Source organism: Cynara cardunculus, unplaced genomic scaffold (assembly GCF_001531365.2).
Source record: "Cynara cardunculus var. scolymus isolate 2C unplaced genomic scaffold, CcrdV1 Un_Scaffold_2257, whole genome shotgun sequence".
NCBI classification, from domain to species: Eukaryota; Viridiplantae; Streptophyta; class Magnoliopsida; order Asterales; family Asteraceae; genus Cynara; species Cynara cardunculus.
The window spans coordinates 2,623-23,622 of record NW_020201029.1 but is presented as its reverse complement, the minus strand read 5'-3'; the positions used below and the strand labels follow the sequence as shown (position 1 = coordinate 23,622).

The following is a 21,000-nucleotide window of genomic DNA, read 5'->3' as shown; positions in this document are numbered from 1 at the left end:
TAGACTAACATTCTCTCCCCTTTTGAAAAAAATAATCTTCATTAGCATGAACAATTTCTCAATTTTCTTGAATGTTGGGTAATCATCTAACATAAAAGCACATTTCGTAACTATTATAACACCAATTAAAAATAATTGTGTGGCCTATGTTCAGAGTTGACAATTATGAATCTTTTATAGGACTTTCAGTTATCATTGAAGTAATGTTCATAACAAACTTCTCAAACTGTTCTGGCAATATCACAAAGATATGCAATTTGAGTCACACAAACTCGTGAAAAGTGTCAAAAAAAATTATTATCATTAAAGTGTATATTTGGCTCAAAATAGACTCAATGTGCACATAATAAAGTTCGAAGACCGGAGGTGCGTCTTCTTGTTTCAATATTTAAATCTTCCAAATAAAGAATAGATAATTATATGTTAATTCTCCGTAATATATGAAACAAGCAACTTTTGTGAGATACTTGAGTAGCTAGGTGGGGTGACACGAGTAGTCGACACTGGGTCCATGTCTATTTTAATATTCATCTCCAAAGAACGAGAATGAATAGATTATATGGCAACCCGGTTAACTGTATCGGTTTAGAAAGGACTATATATATTTCTTTTCGGTCCTGTCGCACACTCACCATATTCTTTTAGCTCACTCACTCACTCAATCTTTCAGCATTTTACCTCAAACACTCCCTTTAAAAAAATATCTAACCTAGGGATGTGTTTCATGGGTAGGTCCTTACGGTTCTGGATTGACCATTGAAACTTCTAAAATTCTAAGTACTCAGACGATTATTGCACATTCACAGATATATGCGTTAAATCTCGTAAAGAAATGAAAATTGAGTCCTAAATTGATGTATTCAGAAATCATATATGAAGAACAGGTTCTGAACTGAGATGTTCAAAAGCTAACACATTAAATGTATCTGTTTAGAATTAATAAGAAATAAGTTTGAACGCTAAACAGAATGACTCATTACGCACAATGTTTAACAACAAATGTACAATGATTAGAATGTTTAATTGTGAAGAACAAGTCACAATTATTATTTCTGATAAGAATCGAATCATTGATAAAAAATAACGCACAACGAAAAAAAATTACAAGTATTAATCTCAAAGAAATACCCGTTCAAAGATAGTACTCGTTTTTTATAAAATATCATTTAAACCTCACTTCTTGAGATCATAAATCATTTGAGATCAAAGAAGTAGTTTGAACATTTGAAAAACAGTTTAATATACTCAAAAGTTGTTCTTCTTCTAAGCATATGAATATTAAGCCCACAAAGAAATTTGATTAAAAAAATATTGCACAATTTTTTTTTCTTAAAATCTGTTCATCGCTCATCTCAAGATTCTCACTCATCACTCAACTATCAATACTCATTGCTCACAACACTCAACATTCATTGATCATGAAACTCTCATCGCTCAATAACTATAACTCACGTTACACATATCTCAATCTATATCCGGAAAACCTTTCATCATACAACTCTATGATCGGATAGATTACTTCATCAGACACCATATCATCCGGATTGATCCTTTATCGGTCATACCTTCATCCGAATTGATCTTTCATCGGAAACACTTTGTTCGGATTCATCCTTTATCAAACAACTGTCAGGATATCATCTTCATCGGACATTACTTTGTACTTTCAAAAACCTGTAAACAATATAACAGTTAAATTCTAATCTTATATTCAAATATCAAATCTTCAAAATATATCATTTAAAAATCCATAAACTCCATTAGTTGATACCCATTGATAAAAATTCTTATACTCTCTCTAGAATTAATATCACTTTCAAAACAATTCAAAGATATTTCATAAAACTCCCTTTGAAACAAACAAGCCCAGGTCCTGAACTGCTTTGTTCAGAAATTATGTTGAAGACGAGGTCCTGAATTGTGTGTTCCGAAACTACATTTAAAGCTCAAAAATTTCATATAAGCTCCCTCTCAAACCACGCATAGGTTTATCATGATTTTAATCTTCTAAATCAGCTCAACACACAGGGTCGTGGGGGAGGGCGGCACGAGCGCACGCCCAAAACCCAAAAATATCAAGGGCCCAAAATTTTTCCTTAAAATACAATAGTAGTTTAAAAGAATTTAATAAATTAAAGAAACCCAAAAAATTGTAGCTTATAATAAAAGGCAAAAAGAATTTACTAGATAATAAGGGCTAAAAAATATATTAACTAATTACATTGGAGAAGAAAATAAAAAAAATTAATTGGTCCTTCATTATATGCTATTGTTTATTGCCCCTCTAATTTTTTTTTATCTCCAACAAGGTCCAATAATATTGGTTATTGCTATCTCTATATGTTTGATTGTTCTCGTATTTCAACAATTCAACGTTAAGAACATATGCTTATTATTGCTATATATTTTTGTTGGATATTTTTTTTATCAATTTATGCTTCTATCAACTATTGCTATTTGGTTATGTTGTTCTAATTGTTTTTGTTGACTATTATTATCTATTTTTGCTTCTATATAAAATATTTTACTATTGTTTGACAATTAATCTATTGTTCTTATAATTTATGACGTGTTTCATGTTTTTGTGTTTAATCAATAATTTTTTTATATTAGATGTATTTAGTAATGTCTGTTATATATGTCATGTTTCATAAACTTTTAATCTTAACATCCTATTCTAGTTGAGCAAAAAAAGAAGAAAAAATAGAATTTAAATATTTTCATCAATTGTTTGACTTATGTATCTTTCGTTGGGATTCCACCACACCACAGGATTCTATCTAAGTGCTCAAACAATCATTTATTGAGCTTGCATATTATATGTTTAATTTATTATTGGATCTTAATTTATTATTGATCCTCATTTGTCTACTTGTCTAGAAAAACCTTGATAATCTTCTTTATTATTGACCTCTCATTGACCCTCACGATTACTTCATTCACATGAATTCTCTTTTTGTATCAAAATAACACATATTTCTTGTTATGAACTAAAAAAATTCTTATTTTTTATAAAAATTTATCAACCATAGTTTCTATACTCTTGGCTTTAGATTACCTAATAAGAAGTACATAAATTTAAATACTCTCTTATATATCTATAATAAAGATAAATAAAATTTCTTTACTCAGTAAATTATTAGTATTTCTTGTACTTAATTTTATACTAATGAAAAACATTTATTGAATTTTGTTTCGTACTTATTGAGAGTCACTACAAAAAAGTGAGCTTTGACAATGCGTCTTTTAGCAATGACGTGTTTCCGCCACAAGTTATAACGACGACACGTTGTTATATACTCTTTTTTTATGATAAATGGACTTTTAGCGACGACAAAAGTCGTTGCTAAAATCGTGTTTCTTACAGTGGGCTCTGTTTTTACGTTTGTCAGGGCCTATAAAATGTTAGGAACGGGCTTGACAACACATGACAAACCTGTAAAATAAATTATATAGATTTTGGTATCCATACTTTCATTCATGGATCCTAGTTTGTTAGTTTTGGTTTGGGGTATGCTATAAGTACCAAACCATCTGTTATGATCAGATGTTTTCACATGAGTATTCTTAACAGGTAAATTATATATGCAATAAGTATCATACCAGTTGTTATCATACATGTCATTCCTAATCTACCTGTTTCTGTACCAACTGTTATTCCTCTTACCTTTTCCATTCCAACTATTTATTTTCTTCTTGTTTATGAAATCATTTGTTCCACAAATTGAACATCTCCTTCTCTTGCTAAGACTAATAAGTTGGTTACTAGAATTAACAATGCAAGGTAAAATAGTCTTAGATACAAATGATTTCTTATTACACATAGAATTTTGAGAAGATAAACAAATTCAGATTTCTTCATCCAAACCTTTTTCACTATTTGAAAATGATTATCTGATTCAATAACATAATCTTTGTAGTACTGATTTGAAATATGAGATATGTTCTTTGAAACATTTGATTTAATACTACTTGAAAAACTATTTGATTTGACACTAGAATTGTCATTCAAGCAGGTTTACACTTAGAATGAGAATCAGTTGAGCTTGAAGCAGTGGCGGATGCAGAAAAATATATTGTAGGGGGCACGATATAAAATAAAATAATAATTAACTTCAATTTCATACAAAATGATAAAAAGTTACCTCTTACAACTGTGCCCTACGACTCTTCATCTTTTGAAATTGTGTAATTACATCATCATTTGAAACTGCGAGAAGTGCTTCTTTTTTCTATAATACATATCATTGCAGCATTCAAAAATTCATCACCGATTTTGTTGCGCAAATCTGACTTCACAATCTTCATAGCAGAAAAACATCTTTCGACTGTTGCAGTAGCAACTGGCAAAACCAAAGCCAACTTCAATAACCGATATACTAGAGGATAAGTTTGATGCTTTTTTGTTTCCACTAGCAGTCTAGCGAGCTCGGCAATACCACTCAAATTGGCAAATCTTTCATCTTGACGCACAATCAAATAATACATGTTAAGTTGTTTCTCAAGAGCGATCCTTTCCATATGACTAAAATCTTGAGGATACAACTCACTCAACTTCAATAAATCTGATACATTGAATTGCGAAAATGAATCGCATGGACTCAAAACTACTATATTTTTAAGCAATTCAGTACTTACCTCACTAAATCGATCCCCAAACTCTTGAATTTGCATGTCCATAACAGTGTTGAAAATATCAAACTTGTAATAATGACAATTGGTGATGTTGGTCATTTATCTTCCGTTTTTTGAATAACGGTCTTCCATATCCAAAGCCTTAATACCATTTGCTTCACAAAAAGAATACATTTTCTTCAAAAGTGGATCAAAACCAGTTTCTCTAAATTGTTGCAATAGTTGTTTGGTTCCTCTTATCAATGAAACCGCTTCCAAAATATCTTGATCCTTTTTTTGAAGAGCCCGTGACAACAAGTCTGTGAGCTCTAAAATATGAAACATCAAATGCAAATAAATCACAAAATCAAATGTCTTCAAATATGCTAAAATGCCAGTTGCTTGAGTGTGACTAAAACACATTATCCCCGTCCTCTTCAACATATCGGAGCACTTCAACAACATTCGGAAACAAAGCAATCAAGCTCAAAATGGTTTTGTATTGAGAACCCCACCGTGTATCTCCGGCTCTTATAAGAGAAAGCTCTTGGCATTTCCTTGTTCCAGTATCAATTTCACACTTACCAATTGCTTCTTGCACTCTATCTTTGTAACTTTGTCGAAGCATGTCTTTACGCTTGCAAGAAGCATTCACCACATTGATCACCATTCCTAACATATTAAAAAAGTTCTCAACTCCGTCATGTTTATTGGCAACCGCCACAACAACTAATTGAAGTTGGTGAGCAAAACAATGGATATAATATGCCGAGCTATTTTCATTCAAGATCAAGGCCTTTAATCCATTGAACTCACCCCGCATATTGCTTGCTCTGTCATAACCTTGCCCTCTTACCTGTTTCAAACTCAATCCATGTTCAGCAAATAAACTATCAATGGCAGATTTAAGAATTGAAGAAAATGTCCCCGTCACATGACTCATCAACTAGCAATGAGAACACATCATCACCAACTTCTTTACGAATGAATTTGAGTATTTGATTTGCAAAACAAGCAGCAATATCTTTTTGAATACTTGGAGACACCATTTGATTATTCTTTGGAGCATTTTTTAATATAAYTTTACCTACATCCTCATTGCAATCACCAATTAAGGCTAATGTTTCCAAGAACATGCCTTTAGAGATAGACATTTCATATTCATCGTGACCACGAAAGGGCAATGCATTCTTCAACAAGAACCTACAAGCCTTAATTGAAGCATCTAATCGTATTCAGTGCTCATTCTTCTCCTTCTCAGTTTTCTTATGAAAGGCAACAACAATAGATCGATCTTGGCTCATTAGATTCTCACTTTTCTTAAGTGCTCTATTGTGAAAACTATTGATGTCGCCGACATGAAGACCAAGTCTTTTCGTTTTATTCCGACTATTAAAACCATCTGTCACAAAAGCATCACTCCCACATTGTCCTACGTAATGATCTCTAAACAAATAACAACACAAACAAAAAGCTCTATCCGTTTTTACATTATACTCCAACCAATTAGCATATTAATCAAACCAAGTCGGACAAAAACGTCTTCCTTTACTCCCGGCAAATTTTTTTGGAAATGCATGACCCCGTGGTTCACAAGGTCCTCTAAGCAAATATTTTCTCCTTATTTCATCCATTTGATTAGGATGATATTCCAAAATCTTTTTCCTATCGGCCGGATCCCAAGGAAGATCGTTCAAATCAATTTCGCAAGGCATCGAAGGAGCAGAGCTCAATTCAGGTGTTGATGCTTTCCTTTTAAAAAATCTTTCCATTTTTTTCTAGCAATAACAATAACAAGATAAAAATCAATGGTTTAGTAACATTTTTATTTGCCTACAAAATTAACCTAAAATTTGACATTTCCATTTGATTTGCCTAATTGCCTACAAAATTACCTACAAAATTAACCAACAAAATTAACCTAAAATATCTAACCTAAAGCATTTACCAATTACCACAAAATTAACCAACAAAATTAACCTAAAATACCTAACCTAAAGCATTTACCAATTACCACAAAATTAACCAACAAAATTAACATAAAGCATTTACCAATTACCACAAAATTAACCTAAAATAAATACCTAACCTAAAGCATTTACCAATTACCAATTACCACAAAATTAACCAACAAAATTAACCTAAAATAAATACCTAACCTAAAGCATTTACCAATTACCAATTACCACAAAATTAACCTAAAATACTACTAATTGAAGTTGGAAATTAGAAATTTAGAATCTTTACCCAAGAGGCCAAGACCAAGAAGGAACAAACGAGAGGCGAGAGCACAGTCGGCACTCGGCAGTCCGCTGTCCGCAGTCGCACAGCAGACAGCACAGTCAGTCAGTCTCAATTTGTCAGTCGCACATCACACATCACTCGCAGCTCGCAGGCTCGCAAGTCGTAGGTCGGCAGGTGAGGACGTGAAGTCGCACTCTCTCTGTCGCAGCGATGAAGAAGAAGAGAAGAAGTGACTAGTGAGGTTGCAGCCGATGAAGAAGAAGAGAAGAAGTGAGGTCTGGTCGCAGGCAGTAGGCTCGTATCTCGTTTCCTACACTGAAGAGGGGACTCTTGCCTCATGTTGTTGGGGGCCCAAATACATTTAATTAAAAAATACAAGTAAATTTTTTTTTTGGGCTTTCCTATTTAATTTTTGTTAGGGGCCCAGGACGCCAACCCTCTTGTAGTACATCCGCCCCTGGCTTGAAGTATTTGTTTCAGAAAATTATTTTACTTTCTTTAGCAATTGATCTCTTTCTTCAGTAACTAAATCATATTTCTTTTTAAACTCAGATTTAATATTTATTTCAGATACAAGATCAATTTTTAAATCAGATAATTTCTTTAATGTTTCAGAAATCTTACCTTCCAAATCTGATCTTTCCTTTTCAAAGCTTTTTCTTTCATTTTCAAATTCTTTCATTTTTTCTCAAAACTTCCCTTTTCATTATCAGAAGCAATGTCTAACCATTTCTTTTTCTCAATTAGCTCCTTGGCAATAACTGCATTCTTCTTCGCATTATTCTTTCTTTCAGTAGCAATGTTTTTGTTTCTACATCCAGACTCTTCTTATCAGCAACAATGCTCTTGGAAAGTTCCAGATATTTCTTCTCAGACTCTTTCATTAAATCTTTCTTCTCATTCTCAAATTTGGCTCTATCCAAAATAATTATATTTTCAAATTCAAAAAAATTCTCTGAAAGTTTTGCATTGTTCAGCTCAAGAACTCTAATTTTGCTTTCAAGAATCTTCTTTTCAGCATCAAATTTATTTTCAGCTTCATAAAACTTTTTCATTTTCTTCTCAATTCCCTTTTTATCAAAATTCAAACTATCATACTCTAACAAATTTTCTAGTTCAATTAATCTTTTCCTTTCCTTTTCATGAATTCTTCTTTCTAAATTTAAAGCTCTCTCAGCTTCATAAACCCTTGATGTCAATTCAGAATTTTTCTTTATCTGCTCAACATTCCTTGCATGGAGATCAGATAAAAATCCTCTAGACATAAATTAACCAATTTCTTCCTTTCAAAGCTTCTTTTCTTCAAGAAATTGCTCATTTTCTTTAACCAAATCTTTTTGCCCAACAAAGATTAGAATGGTTTTCGTAAAACATTTCAACATATTTGTCTTGTTTCTTTTTCAATTTCTTTTCAAGTTCAGAAACACTCTCTTTCAATTCCTTATTCTCTCTTTCAATCCTTAAAGTCATTACAAAATATTTCAAAATTGATTAATCACACTTTTGATCTTTTTACAGTTCAAAGCTTAGAACACAAATTAACAACTTTACTAATCAGACAACACTTTAAACTCTCAAAACTTCATTATCGGACAAACAAAGATATAACTCCCAACAAGTTATCGGACAAACCTGCTTTGTCAACCTTTATCACCCAAAACACTTATTATTCAAGTCTTTATCGGACAAAAAGTATATCTCCTAAACAAGGTTATCGGACAACTTTTATTGATCACAATCTTGTTGAACAACACACCTTATCACACACTTTCTTTATTGATCAACTCACCTTGTCGGACAGGCTTTATCGTACAAAGTCTTATCGGTCACCTTTACCGATTACAATCTCTTATCGATCAACACTCCTTATCAAACAGATTTTGACGGGATATGACTCCTTATAGAACAACACTTAACCGATCAAAAACCTTTTATCACACAAAACACAACTAATCGGTCAACAAAGATATTCAACAGCCGATGACTGATTCTTATCACTTGATGAATATGTTCATCAGGAGATGAAAGAAACAATTAGGAAAATACATAAATCAATCCAAGAACACTCAAAATTACACCAAAATTGAATAAAATCAACACAAATGATTCGCAAGATGAACATAAACAAGTTTTCAGAACAATTCATTCCAAAAACAGATCTCAATTTTAATGAAAATCACCCAAACAGTTCAAGAACACATCAAGAACTCAAATCTCAAAAAAATTCAAACTTGATCCTTAAAATCAATTCAATTTTGAAATTGAATGATTCTACTCAATTCCAATTGAAAATATGCACACAATACCATCAAACAATCATCAAAACTCAAACAGATTATGTAAAATCGAATCAAAATAGTAACTAAAAAGTTATGAGCAAGAATAGTCCAGAATTGTCTAAATAAAATGCAATTCGATTCAATCCATCTCTAAGCTGTTGTAACTTGCTCTGAAACCAATTGATAATCCCCGAAATGGATTAATCAATAACCAATTCTTATGATCCAAGATTGATAGTCCCTGTTATAATCAATCTTCAAGACTGCTCTTCAACAATGGCAGATCTGATAAATCTTTAAGAACACTTTAATATGAACTTTGAGAGAGAAAGTCAAACATTCAAAGGATAGTCAACTCTCTATTACGTATCAAATTTTACAAATAAGCTTTTTTTTTTCAAAGGATAGTCAACTCTTTATTACGTATCAAATTTTACAAATAAGTTTTTCTACCTAAATTTACAAAGACATCACCCTATTTATAGGGTCAAACTTCTAAACATAGTCAAAGTCAAACATATCTAAGAAAAGTCAAACACGATGACTTTTATAATTATAGACAATATTTAACTTTCAAGACGAATACAATTTAATACTGATTTTCAGTTCTAACATTCTCCCCCTTTGTATTCAGACTTGAAAGAAATTCTGCGCTTTGAGTCCTGTTTGAACTTTGAAACTTTAAGCACATTATGACATCTTCAAAAACAAATTTCAACTTGAAATCTTCAAACAATTATCTGTTGAGAACGATCTTCTAGCATTCTCCCCCTCGAATGTAGAACAGCGACGATCTTCTCTTTTGACAATGTAGAACAGTAATCATCAGAAACAATGTACAAGATTTGATCTTCAAAGAATATTCATAATTAATCTTCAGTAAACTGATGAAAAGATGATCTTCACATTCAACATCTCTCAGTCATTGTAGCACATGAATAATCTTTCTGTAATTATCTCCAGTCGTACTTTTTTTGAGTCTTTTGCCAATTTCGAAGTTACTCCTCGTTGATCTTTGCATCAGATTCCCTTTAAAAAGTTTGGAAATCAATATTTCATTCATTATTACATACTCCCCCTTATGATGAAATGAGAATCATTCCATCATACATAAGATGAATGAAATCTTCCGCGTAAACCGTCAATTCATGAAATTTTAAGTAGATCTTTGCAAATCCACGTATTTAATCTTTTCAAATTAAGGGAATGTGAAGGTAACAACCAATTTCAACCAATGAAATTGTTTTCAATCTTATAAAAAGATTGGCCTGTGAGTATAACAGATATACTCAGTACAACTGATGTACTATATATATGAGACTTTTTGATGCTCATCTCRCCAGGTCTTCCATTCAATCATTGATAGCTAAAAAATAGCATATCTATGAATGTTTTGGCAAATTAACATATAAAATGCTAAATATGTGTAATGTAGAAAAATAAAGCAACTAATGCTTATGTTTAGGCTCAAAAAGATAAATCGTGTGGACTACACAAATTTATCAGACTCAATATGTGATAAAAAATACTTGAAGGGGGGACATATATCCTTCTGATTCAATATCAACTTTCTCCAAATGAGAAACTGATAGATGATGAGTTGCGTGTCCCAAGTGTTATTGAAACACTTATCTTTTGAGAGATAAATGAGAAGTTGGTGGGGTTGTGACGAGAATTGGCCTGGGCTTTGTCTTTTTCAATATTAGTCTCGAAAGAATTGAGAACTAATAGATTGTGTGGTATGCCCGGATTATATAAGTTTGGAACAAGATTTTCGTATTCTTTTAATCCTGACACAACTCTCATCAATTCTTTTAGCTCACAACACTACCCCTCTCATTTTCATTTTAATCTCAGCACACAAACCCTTTTGTATTTAAGCTCACTCAGATATGGTTGTCCTCTTGGGTAGATATGTCGGTTTTAACATTCCATAGAGATATTTCTGATAAGCACTCAGTCCCTCCTAAAATTTAACGTTATGCACATTTGATCACAATGGTTGATCAAAATATTATTTCATTAAAGCACAATGATCAAATAAAAATTGATCAAGAAATGTGGCTTTAAGCACAAATAACGAAAGAATGATGCGACAACGATTAGATTATTCGATATTTGAGAGAAATGAATGAAGATCTGTAAGAATAAGTTTACAGATTCTGATATTCAAAAATTATCGAATGTATATGTATCAATGTAAAAAATATATCAGAAAACAAAGTTGAATACAAACGAGTGTATTATCACCGAAAATGATTATCTTATAAGAGACGTGATAATAACATTTTGAAGAATAGCTGAACCAGGTATTGGAGTTATGTACGACGAGAAATTACAGAAGTAAAATCTCAGGAAATACTTGTTTAGGAAAATGTACTCGTTACCAAAAAAAATCATTTTCCAAAAACATTTATTGAAAATTTGTAGAGACTCCCCCTAGAAAACAGATTTAAGTAATGATTCAGTTAAGCTCAAGAGAATAAAAAAATTGAAACATTGTAAGCACAGGTTCTAAACTGAGTATTTAAAAACAACACTCGGTAAAGCACGGGTCCTGAACTGAAATGTACAGAAGCCTCGTTTGGAATAAATTACAACTCCCCCTGCATTGGTGTATCACTGAAATGATATTCTGATCAGCACAAAATGGACACACCTGCAAAACCAGATTAAGTAGATTTTGGTTCCCAAACGAACTTGGGTCCTATTTTGTTAGTATCAGGTTGGGGTATGCTAAAATTTCCAAACCATTTATTTCTATAAGATATTTTCTTTTTAGCGCTATTAACAGGATGATTAGGAATAAGATATGAACCGTACCAGTAATTATGATCATACATGTTATTATCAATCGAATTATTCTGATATCTGTTATTTGTACTCCATCTGTTATAGATCTTCTTATTCACAAAATCTGTTGATTTGCATGTGGAGCACATGATTTTTCTCTTGCTGAGATGAATCAAATCAGAAGTGGATCTCACAAAGCAAGGAAGATTGTTAGTAACAACAGAGTTCTGAGATAAAACAGATTCAGACTTATTAACCCAAATGCTTTTAACCTTTGAAGAGTAATTGGGTGATCCAATGACATATCCTTGATAATACTGATTAGAAGAACGAGAATAATTCTTAGAAACAGTAGATTTAGGACTACTTAAATAATTGTTCGAATTGGAACAATCATAAAAGCTGGTTTTACACTGTGATTGAGAACCAGTTGGGCTTTTAGCACACGAAAAGTCTTTGACTTTTTGTAAAAGCTAGTCTCTTTCAGCAGTAACTAAATCAAATTTAATTTTCAGTTCAGTTCTCATCTTCATCTCAGTTTCAAGGTCTGTCTTTAGATCAGACAATTTACTTGTAGTGTCCAGGAGTTTACCTTCTAACTCCTTCTGTATCATTTCAAACTTTCTCTTCTGATCTATTAACTCTCGTTTCCCTTCATCTGAGCTACTCTTTTCATTCTCCAAGGCAATGTCAAGCCACTTTTTCTTATTTGCAAGATCTTTAGCAATTGTTGTATACTTCTTTGAAGTATTTCTTTTCTCAAGAGCAAATTGCCTTTTCTCTTCGTCTAAAGCCTTTTGCTTTCGATCAATGCTTTTAGACAATTTCTGTAATTGACTATGGCAATCTTCGGAGATGTCTTTCTTTTCTTTATCAGTCTTGGCTCATTCCAAGATGATCAGCTGCACAAAATCCGAGATTTGCTTTAACAATATCTTTGCGTTCAGCTCGAGAGAGTTAATCTTATTCTCAAAGGATTTTCGTTCAGAATCAAATCTTTTCTCAATCTCTATAATCTTATTCTTTTCTTTCTCTAAAACTTTCCTTTCAATATTCAAATCCTTCTCCACTTTCAAAACCTTTTCTTTCTCTAAATTCAAAAGCTTTCTTAGCTCAATCAGATCACTTTCAGATTTATGAACCTTCTCAGTTAAATCCTTTGTCTCTATATTATTCCTTGGAGAGTTTTTCTCAATTGAAAGTGCACTTCTAACCTCTTGGAGTTTATTGAAAAGATCTTTATTAGCCTTACTCCATGTTTCTAACTCTTTTTCACATTCTATTTTGACATCATCCAAGGATTTTTCAAGTTTATTAATCTGATACTTGTAATCATTCTCAACTCTTTCTAATATTTCTTTATGCTCCCGATTCAAATCTTTAATACATTCCTCATTAGCATAATTCTTAGTATACATATTTATGTATTTCTCTTTATAGTTCACAATGCTCTTTTCCAACTCAACAATCTTAGCTCTCATCTCCTTTAGGATATCTGCCATTAAAAAAAATAGATTGATCAGTTATAGAATCTATGCAGTGAAATCAGTAAAAAAGATCAGGAATAGTTAAGCTAAAAAAATAACAGAAAACACAAAAAAAAAACTGTTGAGAAATAAGCAAATCGACGAAAAACTGTCAAAAATCAGTAAAAACTGTCAAAACTGTTGAAAACAGTTAAAAACTGTTAAAAACAGTCAAAGACAGTTGAAACTGATGGAAAAACAGTTTACACGACAGAAAACAGTTCAACGATTCTCAAACAGTTTAAAACACAAACAGAAACAAATAAATAAAATGATCCAAAATTAAAATCTAAACAAATATTAAAACACAAAAAAAAAACAAGATGAAACAAGCCCAATAAAACTATTCAAAAACCAAAACAAAAACAGTTACAAAGATATAGCTAAAAGATAGTCCGAGAACATAGTTCGTGAATATATGACCCAATTACAAACTAATTAAAAACCGTAACAAAATCCCTTAATATGATTACACCAAATGAAATTCTTGGTCAATTCAAATGGTTGATGTTGAAAGGAGTTCTTTGCTTGGTAGCGTGTAAGAGCTGTTACAATCCTTGATTCACAACCAATAAGTATCTGTGCAGCTTCCTCTAGCAGTCTCTGTTTGTGCTTCGTCCTGAATGACAACAACACTTGGAAATGGAGAAGCTGGTAAACAGATTCTGTATGATTTAATCTTGAACCAAAATGAAACAATAATCCAACGCTAATCTGTCCAAAACAACCAAGTCAAATTCAATTTACAGATTTTGCAATCAAGATGAATTCAAACAGAATATCAAACTGTATCCAGGTGAAGATGTCCGTGAATCAAGTTTAAGTCGAGAGATGGTTGAAAACCTACTGCCTAAAACATACAAACAAAAACTGTTCACTATACAAGCTTTTTGATCACTGCAGAAACCTGGTCAACACACAACAATCAATTAACAACCTCTCAAGTCCACTCAAAGCTACCTAAACATGCTGTATAGAAACCTACTGTTAAAACAAAGAAATTACAGCAGCCTAGTGTGATATCAAAACTCAATCACAACAAAATCTCAAGTCTAAAAACTGAATCTTCAATCCCAAAAGAAAGTATTTGTGTGAAACTACCAGCTGAATTTGAAACAACTAATTTGACAAGTGGCTGGGAAACCTGTATGTTTGCATCCTTTACAAACCAGCCCAGAGTAGCATCAATTGGCAGAAAGTTTCCACACAGGTTGATTAACTCTTTATACTATTTCCAGACAAGAACTATTTATACAGGCAGATTTCTAGACATGGATAACAGATTCAAAATTCAAGATTGTTTTAGCAAAAGTAAAACTCTTTACCTACTGTTCCAATCCTCAAAATTTGATATATAAGCACAAAGTGACACCAATAAAACCAAAACCTTAAATTTGATATCAAGAGCACAAAGAATCTGATGTTCCAGTCCTCAAATCCACAAACACAGATATTTGGGCAATGCACCAGCACTACCACTGGAAGCAATCCATCTAGGACCAACAGCAAGAAGCTCAAAGTCAAAACAATGTACCTGTGTAGCTGATAAAAGCTGTCAAGATGATCCAAAACTTCAAAAATCAAACAGCAACTGTTACAGATAGCAATGAATCAAATGTTCAAAAAACGAAATTGATAAACAGAGCTGTTGTTGTCTTTCACCCACGATGTATCAGGCTACAACTAGTCAAGAATCAAGGACAAAAGTATTGATGGTTCGAATCAGCTACTAGAACTGTAATAACCAGAAACTCATTGCCTGCACACTGTTTCAAATCGGTCAAGATAAATTCAAGAACAAACACAGAACCTGTAGATGACAATTCTTACACCAAGTAACAAATCCAACCAAAATCGAATAAGCTTCGGTCACTAAATTGGACTCAAACAGATTCTGTAATGTAAATTTCAAATCAAACAATTTCAAATTAGCTTCATAGGTATGCAAAACAGTGAACGATTAAGAATCCGGACAATATGGATTGAACGATTTATTAAACCGGATACTTCGATGAACAAAATGCTAAGTACTAAATCGCTCAAGCTTAAACTCTAAATCGCTCAAAGGTAATCCTAAATCGGTCAGTAAATCGCTCACCACTATTTCCTCTCATTGACCGAATTCGCTCAAAGGGTGAACTATTTAGATAGAAAATTTAGATGAAAATTGAACGATAAACTAATCCGATCAAAAGTCCGCTTAACACTAACACTAAGTCGCTCAAATATCTGCTCAACCCTAATCACTAAATCGCTCACAAATCCGCTGAAATGGTATGTGATTTAGACTGAAATCAGACAAGTACTTGAATGATTTACCTCAAATTCGGATGAATCGAGCAATATACAGTGAGCGATTTAGAATTCGATCAATCCAAACTTCCCAGAAGTTCCTTTGAGCGATAAAAACTCCGGACAAAAGAAATATAATCTTGCGTGCGATTTAATTTAAATCGCTCACTTGTCCGGTCAAGAAGCAAGATAAACTGGTTGGGCCTTGAAGAAATTGATTTGGATGGGCGATTTAATCTCCGGTTGGGATTTGGGCTGAAAGAGTTAACACAAAATTAATCAAAACAAAATCCAAAAAACAGATCAAAAATATCAAAAACTCAAAAACAGAAAAATTTTAACAAAAATTGGATAAAAAACATTGACTTCTAAAAAAATTAAGAACACAAAAAAAAATTAAAAATCACAAAAACTACCAAAAACACGAAAAACACAGATTAAAACGCAAATCGTTGTGCATAACAAAGATTCACGAAGAGATTACACACACTATGATCCTCAAATTGACACAAAAACACAAAAAATTTTAAAAAAATTGGATCAAAATCAAAGAAAAATGAAGAACAAAAAATGAAGAACACATAAATTCCAGAAAAATATCATCAAAAATTCTTCAAAAACACTGATTTCTTCTCTTGATTTCTTGCAAACTCTGCTCTGATACCAATTCATAGTCCCTGTTATGATCAATCTTCAAGAATGCTCTTCAACAATGGCAGATCTGATAAATCTTTAAGAACACTTTAATATGAACTTTGAGAGAGAAAGTCAAACATTCAAAGGATAATCAACTCTCTATTACGTATCAAATTTTACAAATAAGTTTTTTTTTTCATTCAAAGGATAGTCAACTCCATATTACGTATCAAATTTTACAAATAAGCTTTTCTACCTAAATTTACAAAGATATCACCCTATTTATAGGGTCAAACTTCTAAACATAGTCAAAGTCAAACCTATCTAAGAAAAGTCAAACACGATGACTTTTACAATTATAGACAATATTTAACTTTCAAGACGATACAATTTAATACTGATTTTCAGTCCTAACAAAGATCAACAATCAATAACACAATTAAGATGTAGAAAGAGAGTAGAAATCTTAGAGAGAGAATCTTTTAGTGCCAATTGTATTCAAACAACAATTACTAAGATGAAATCTTACAATATGTATATTCTACCCCTTCCAAGATCTAATACTAAAGCACCTATATATACATACAAGATAAGCATAAGGACATAAAGCTTGGATACAACCAATTTAGGTACAAAACTTGGACCTAACAATCCCCCATTTTGGATACAAGCTCTATGAGCAAGTTCAAACAAAACATATCAGCAAAAATCTTCAGACCCTTTGGCTGCAACAAACTTCAGAAATATCAGCATCTTGATATCTTTCGGATTTATCTTTGAAAATCTTTATACATTCTCCCCTTTGATCTCTCAAGACTTTAAACATTCTCCCCCAATATATAAATACAATGTATAAACTTCTTCTTTGAGCAGCAGGTTCTTTTTCTTCAATCTTTAAAACCTTACAATCTCCTCTTATCTTTGAAACAACTTCAATCATTCTCTCCCAAATTAAACAACTCCAGACAAAATTTATCAGGTTCTCTCAACTCGATAAAATATTTTCTTCAAGAATCTCCTTCTTTAAAATATACATAATATTCTTTTCAACTTTTGAGTAAACTCCCCCTTTTTCTTTTCAACACATAATCTCCACAACTTCTTTCCTTTACAACAAAATGAGAAATTATTTTTACGATCACTCCCCCTTGATCATAGCAAAAGAAAATCTTCAATAATCTTCTATACTTAGCAAAATTCTTCAAAACTTTGCTTCAAAACAGGACTCATGGTTCTAAAACACGTAGGATAGATGAGGTATTCAGTAAGGCAACATGAGATCTCACACACCAAACGTGCAACAATAAGTTTTGTTCGGTTTTGTCCTGTCAATGTTCTACGTACCAAATACAATCTCCATCCTTATCCCATGAAGCAGGGTCTAAGGAAAGTAGTATATTTGCAAACTTTACCTCTACCCAGGGACGTTCCAATATTTTTGAGACCTTATTGTAAATACCCAGACTAGATATTAACCAGACGAGTAACAAATAAAAAAAAAAATACAAAAGTACAATTCATATATTATATTAAAAGTATTACAAATTAAAAAACAAAAATATTTTGAAAAATGATAAAATAGCATATGAATCTGTATACGAAATCCGGAATTGATAATCATCAAACCCGCTAAAAGATGCCAAACCCTAAAAAATGATTAGCAAGGTAAATGTTAAAACATATATAATCGGGTTCATAAACTTTTATCGTTTGGTATAAATTTCATTTAATGAACGAAGTACTAATGTATATTATTGTATAATGATACAATCATATGTGTCGTAAGCAGGGTGTACCAATGGTGCCATCGCACAGGACCTTCGATCGTTGAGGGCCTTTATAGTTATTATAATCGTTAAAACAGATAATAATTTATTGATTCTATATAAATAAATAAATAAAAAGTGAAGAAAAGAATGTTGGAACGTCCGGGTAATAAAAAAATATGTTAAAATAGAATAAAACGAGTTTATAGCAAATCTTGATTATGAAAGTATAATAGATGATTTTTCTTCTAGAAGATCTGAATCCAAAAAATAATGTCTAAGAGCAACTCCAACCTTCACAACAAAAAAACACACCAAAATTTATGTATTTTAGTTTTTAAAATTTCCATTAATAAACTATGTTTACGTTTATCTGGTATCATATTTGTGTTATTAATAATTTATTTTATATATATATATATATATATATAAATTTACATAATAAATATAAAAACCTAAAAAATTAATATTTGTAATTATTTATTTATAATTTATTAAAAAAATTCTTTATTTAAGAAATGGTGGTGGGGACCACCCTTTTGGTGTGAATGTGTCTCACGGCAAATATGCTGTTCACAAACTTCCTCCGGCAAAATGTTGGTGTTTTTGGCGTGCGATTGGATCCAAAAGAACAGCAAAACTAGGATTTTGCTGTTCGATTGGAGTTGTTCTAATTGTTTATCTTCTTAGAAAAATGTATGTAGAAGTATCAATTTATTACTTGAAAAAAAAACGTTTATATTCACTACAAAGGTATTAAACTATTTGTATTGTAATTATTATGTAATTGTTATCGAATAAGAGTTGTTTTTAAAGTTTAACAAGTTCACGTCTCATACCAAAATAAATGACAGGTGGAATGAGCATATAGGACCTACTCAAGACTTCATAGGTCGGCCCCTGCCATGAATAGTGTAGCAAGGGTGGTTCTGATTTGATCTGGGTTCGCAATTTGCTCCTTCATGCATTCTCCTTTAAGATGCTTTGCTGATTGCAGAAAACAAATTAAAAGATCAAAATTCATTCATTTTTTGTTGCATTTGAGATTGCAAGATTAAAATTTGAAGATCAAGATCCATTTGTTCATACAAAACAAAAGATTAAATAAAAAACAATGGGTGGAAAGAATTTCTTCAATCATTCGGAGGGGAAAAAACAATGAAATTTTGAACATGATTTTGTATAAATACCAGAAAATTGAACTTTCTGTTCACTGATTTGGAGTAATATCCAAGGATTTCAAGCTCAAAAAAATCATTCCAAAGACAATTTACCTCTCTTTCATGTTAACTCCGGTGGTCAGAGAATCTGATTTTTTCTGCGACTTCGGCATCGGCTGTGACTCTGGTGGTCTTCCGCCCCCAAAATCTTCATCGGATTCTACCCCCGAGACTGTATTGACGTTTGGCATCCAAATGGGGACGGTGGTGGTCTTGGTGGTGGTCTTAGCGGTGTCAGAATTAGTAACTGCGAACCTCATCGGAAAATACGCAAAGGAGCAGTAGTAAGCTTCTTTTCCAGGCACTAGCGGCGGCATAGATTCCGGCGGAATTGCAACTACCTGAAACGCCCTTTCACAATTCGCACATCTCAAACAATAACCATCAAAAACCCTAGGGTACTCGAACAGATTATAACAGTACGGACACGACGTCCATATGTTCTCTGACGGCGGTATCTCCGCCGCTCCTTCCTTACCGGAATTCCGCCTCACCGGCATTTTCTCCGGTGGATTTTGAATCTCTTTTTCCTTCTGATTCCTCATGGCGTCCAGATCTACCTTCAAAAACTCGAATAATTTCTCATCGTATGCAGATTTTTTCGACGAATCTGATAAAACTTCCCACGCATCTCTGACGAGCTTGAAAGCAGATCCGGCGAAGGGGAATTTGTTCTTATCAGGATGAAGGAGGAGGGCCAGACGACGATACTGTTGTTTGATAAGGTCGGAATCGTCGTTCCGATGGATAGCGATTTGGAGGATGGCGTACCAGTGGTGGTGGTTGTCGGTGATTTGTTTATCCGCGGCGATTAAGACGTCGGCAATGGCCATGATCCTATCGGAGCCGTTGAGTAATGGCTCTGTTTCTTGAGCTAAGAGAGCGAAATCTCGAGCGGCGTTCAGATCTTTTTCTTCTAACAGCTTCTCGGCGATTCCTAGTAGCCGCTCGGCTTCGGCTCGGCTCGTCGTTTGCATTGTCGGAAAATGTGTTTTCTCGGTGATTTTGTCTGAATGGAGATTGGGTTGTAGGGCCAATGTGATTAAAAAAATTGTTTGCTTTTTTATCATTAAAAATTGAAAAGGAAAAATCTAACGAATTATTTGAGATCCTTTTTTAAACATATTTAGCATTAATCAATGTGAATTAAAAAAAGGGATGTTTTTTGGACCCCTATTTTAACTTTTGACCCCTCTACTAACCACTACACTCACATTGAATAATTTAAATAATATAAATATATATTTACAATTTAAATCCTTATACTTATATGATTATTTACTTTATACCTTCTAGTTTTATATTTTTCATTTTACATTATTATCATATTAATACATATAATCGTATACTAACTAAAATACGTTAAAAAATACGTTTTAATTTTAATAAGTTACATCATTATAATCGTCTCGTCGATACCTTTAGAATGAGTCCAATATTGAATATTTTTTGATTTATTTATCTTATTATATATCATACATACTACGTAAAAAATTTAATATTTACAATTTATACCCTTATAGTTAATTACTTACAAACTCATTTCTTGATCAAATCCCAAGTTTATTTCATCCATACATCACACAGATACAAGATGTAGTGGGTGATGGAAATTGTGGATTTCGAGCCA

The 21,000-nt window shown here is 32.4% G+C and overlaps 2 protein-coding genes across 2 annotated transcripts; both read right to left on the bottom strand.

Moving 5' to 3' along the window:
* Nucleotides 1–5,026: 5,026 nt before the first annotated feature.
* Nucleotides 5,027–5,557, bottom strand: LOC112502967 (zinc finger MYM-type protein 1-like). Its single transcript, XM_025107011.1, has one exon. The coding sequence runs from the start codon at nucleotides 5,555–5,557 to the stop codon at nucleotides 5,027–5,029; it is 531 nt and encodes a 176-aa protein (XP_024962779.1).
* Nucleotides 5,558–14,888: 9,331 nt separating this feature from the next.
* LOC112502966 lies at nucleotides 14,889–20,347 on the bottom strand. Its single transcript, XM_025107009.1, has 3 exons — nucleotides 19,425–20,347; nucleotides 14,991–15,047; nucleotides 14,889–14,949 (listed from the first exon to the last, which is right to left on the bottom strand). The coding sequence occupies exons 1-3, from the start codon at nucleotides 20,345–20,347 to the stop codon at nucleotides 14,889–14,891; spliced, it is 1,041 nt and encodes a 346-aa protein (XP_024962777.1).
* Nucleotides 20,348–21,000: the final 653 nt, after the last annotated feature.

What these genes read in the sequence shown, in the direction of transcription:
- LOC112502967 (XM_025107011.1), bottom strand. Translation starts at nt 5,557, where the DNA reads ATGAGTCATGTGACGGGGACATTTTCTTCAATTCTTAAATCTGCCATT.
- LOC112502966 (XM_025107009.1), bottom strand. Translation starts at nt 20,347, where the DNA reads ATGCAAACGACGAGCCGAGCCGAAGCCGAGCGGCTACTAGGAATCGCC. An exon ending in GGAGTTAACATGAAAGAGAG is followed by an intron (nt 15,048 to 19,424) that starts GTAAATTGTCTT and finishes TATCTGTAACAG; the next exon opens with TTGCTGTTTGATTTTTGAAG. An exon ending in AGCTTTTATCAGCTACACAG is followed by an intron (nt 14,950 to 14,990) that starts GTACATTGTTTT and finishes TGTTGGTCCTAG; the next exon opens with ATGGATTGCTTCCAGTGGTA.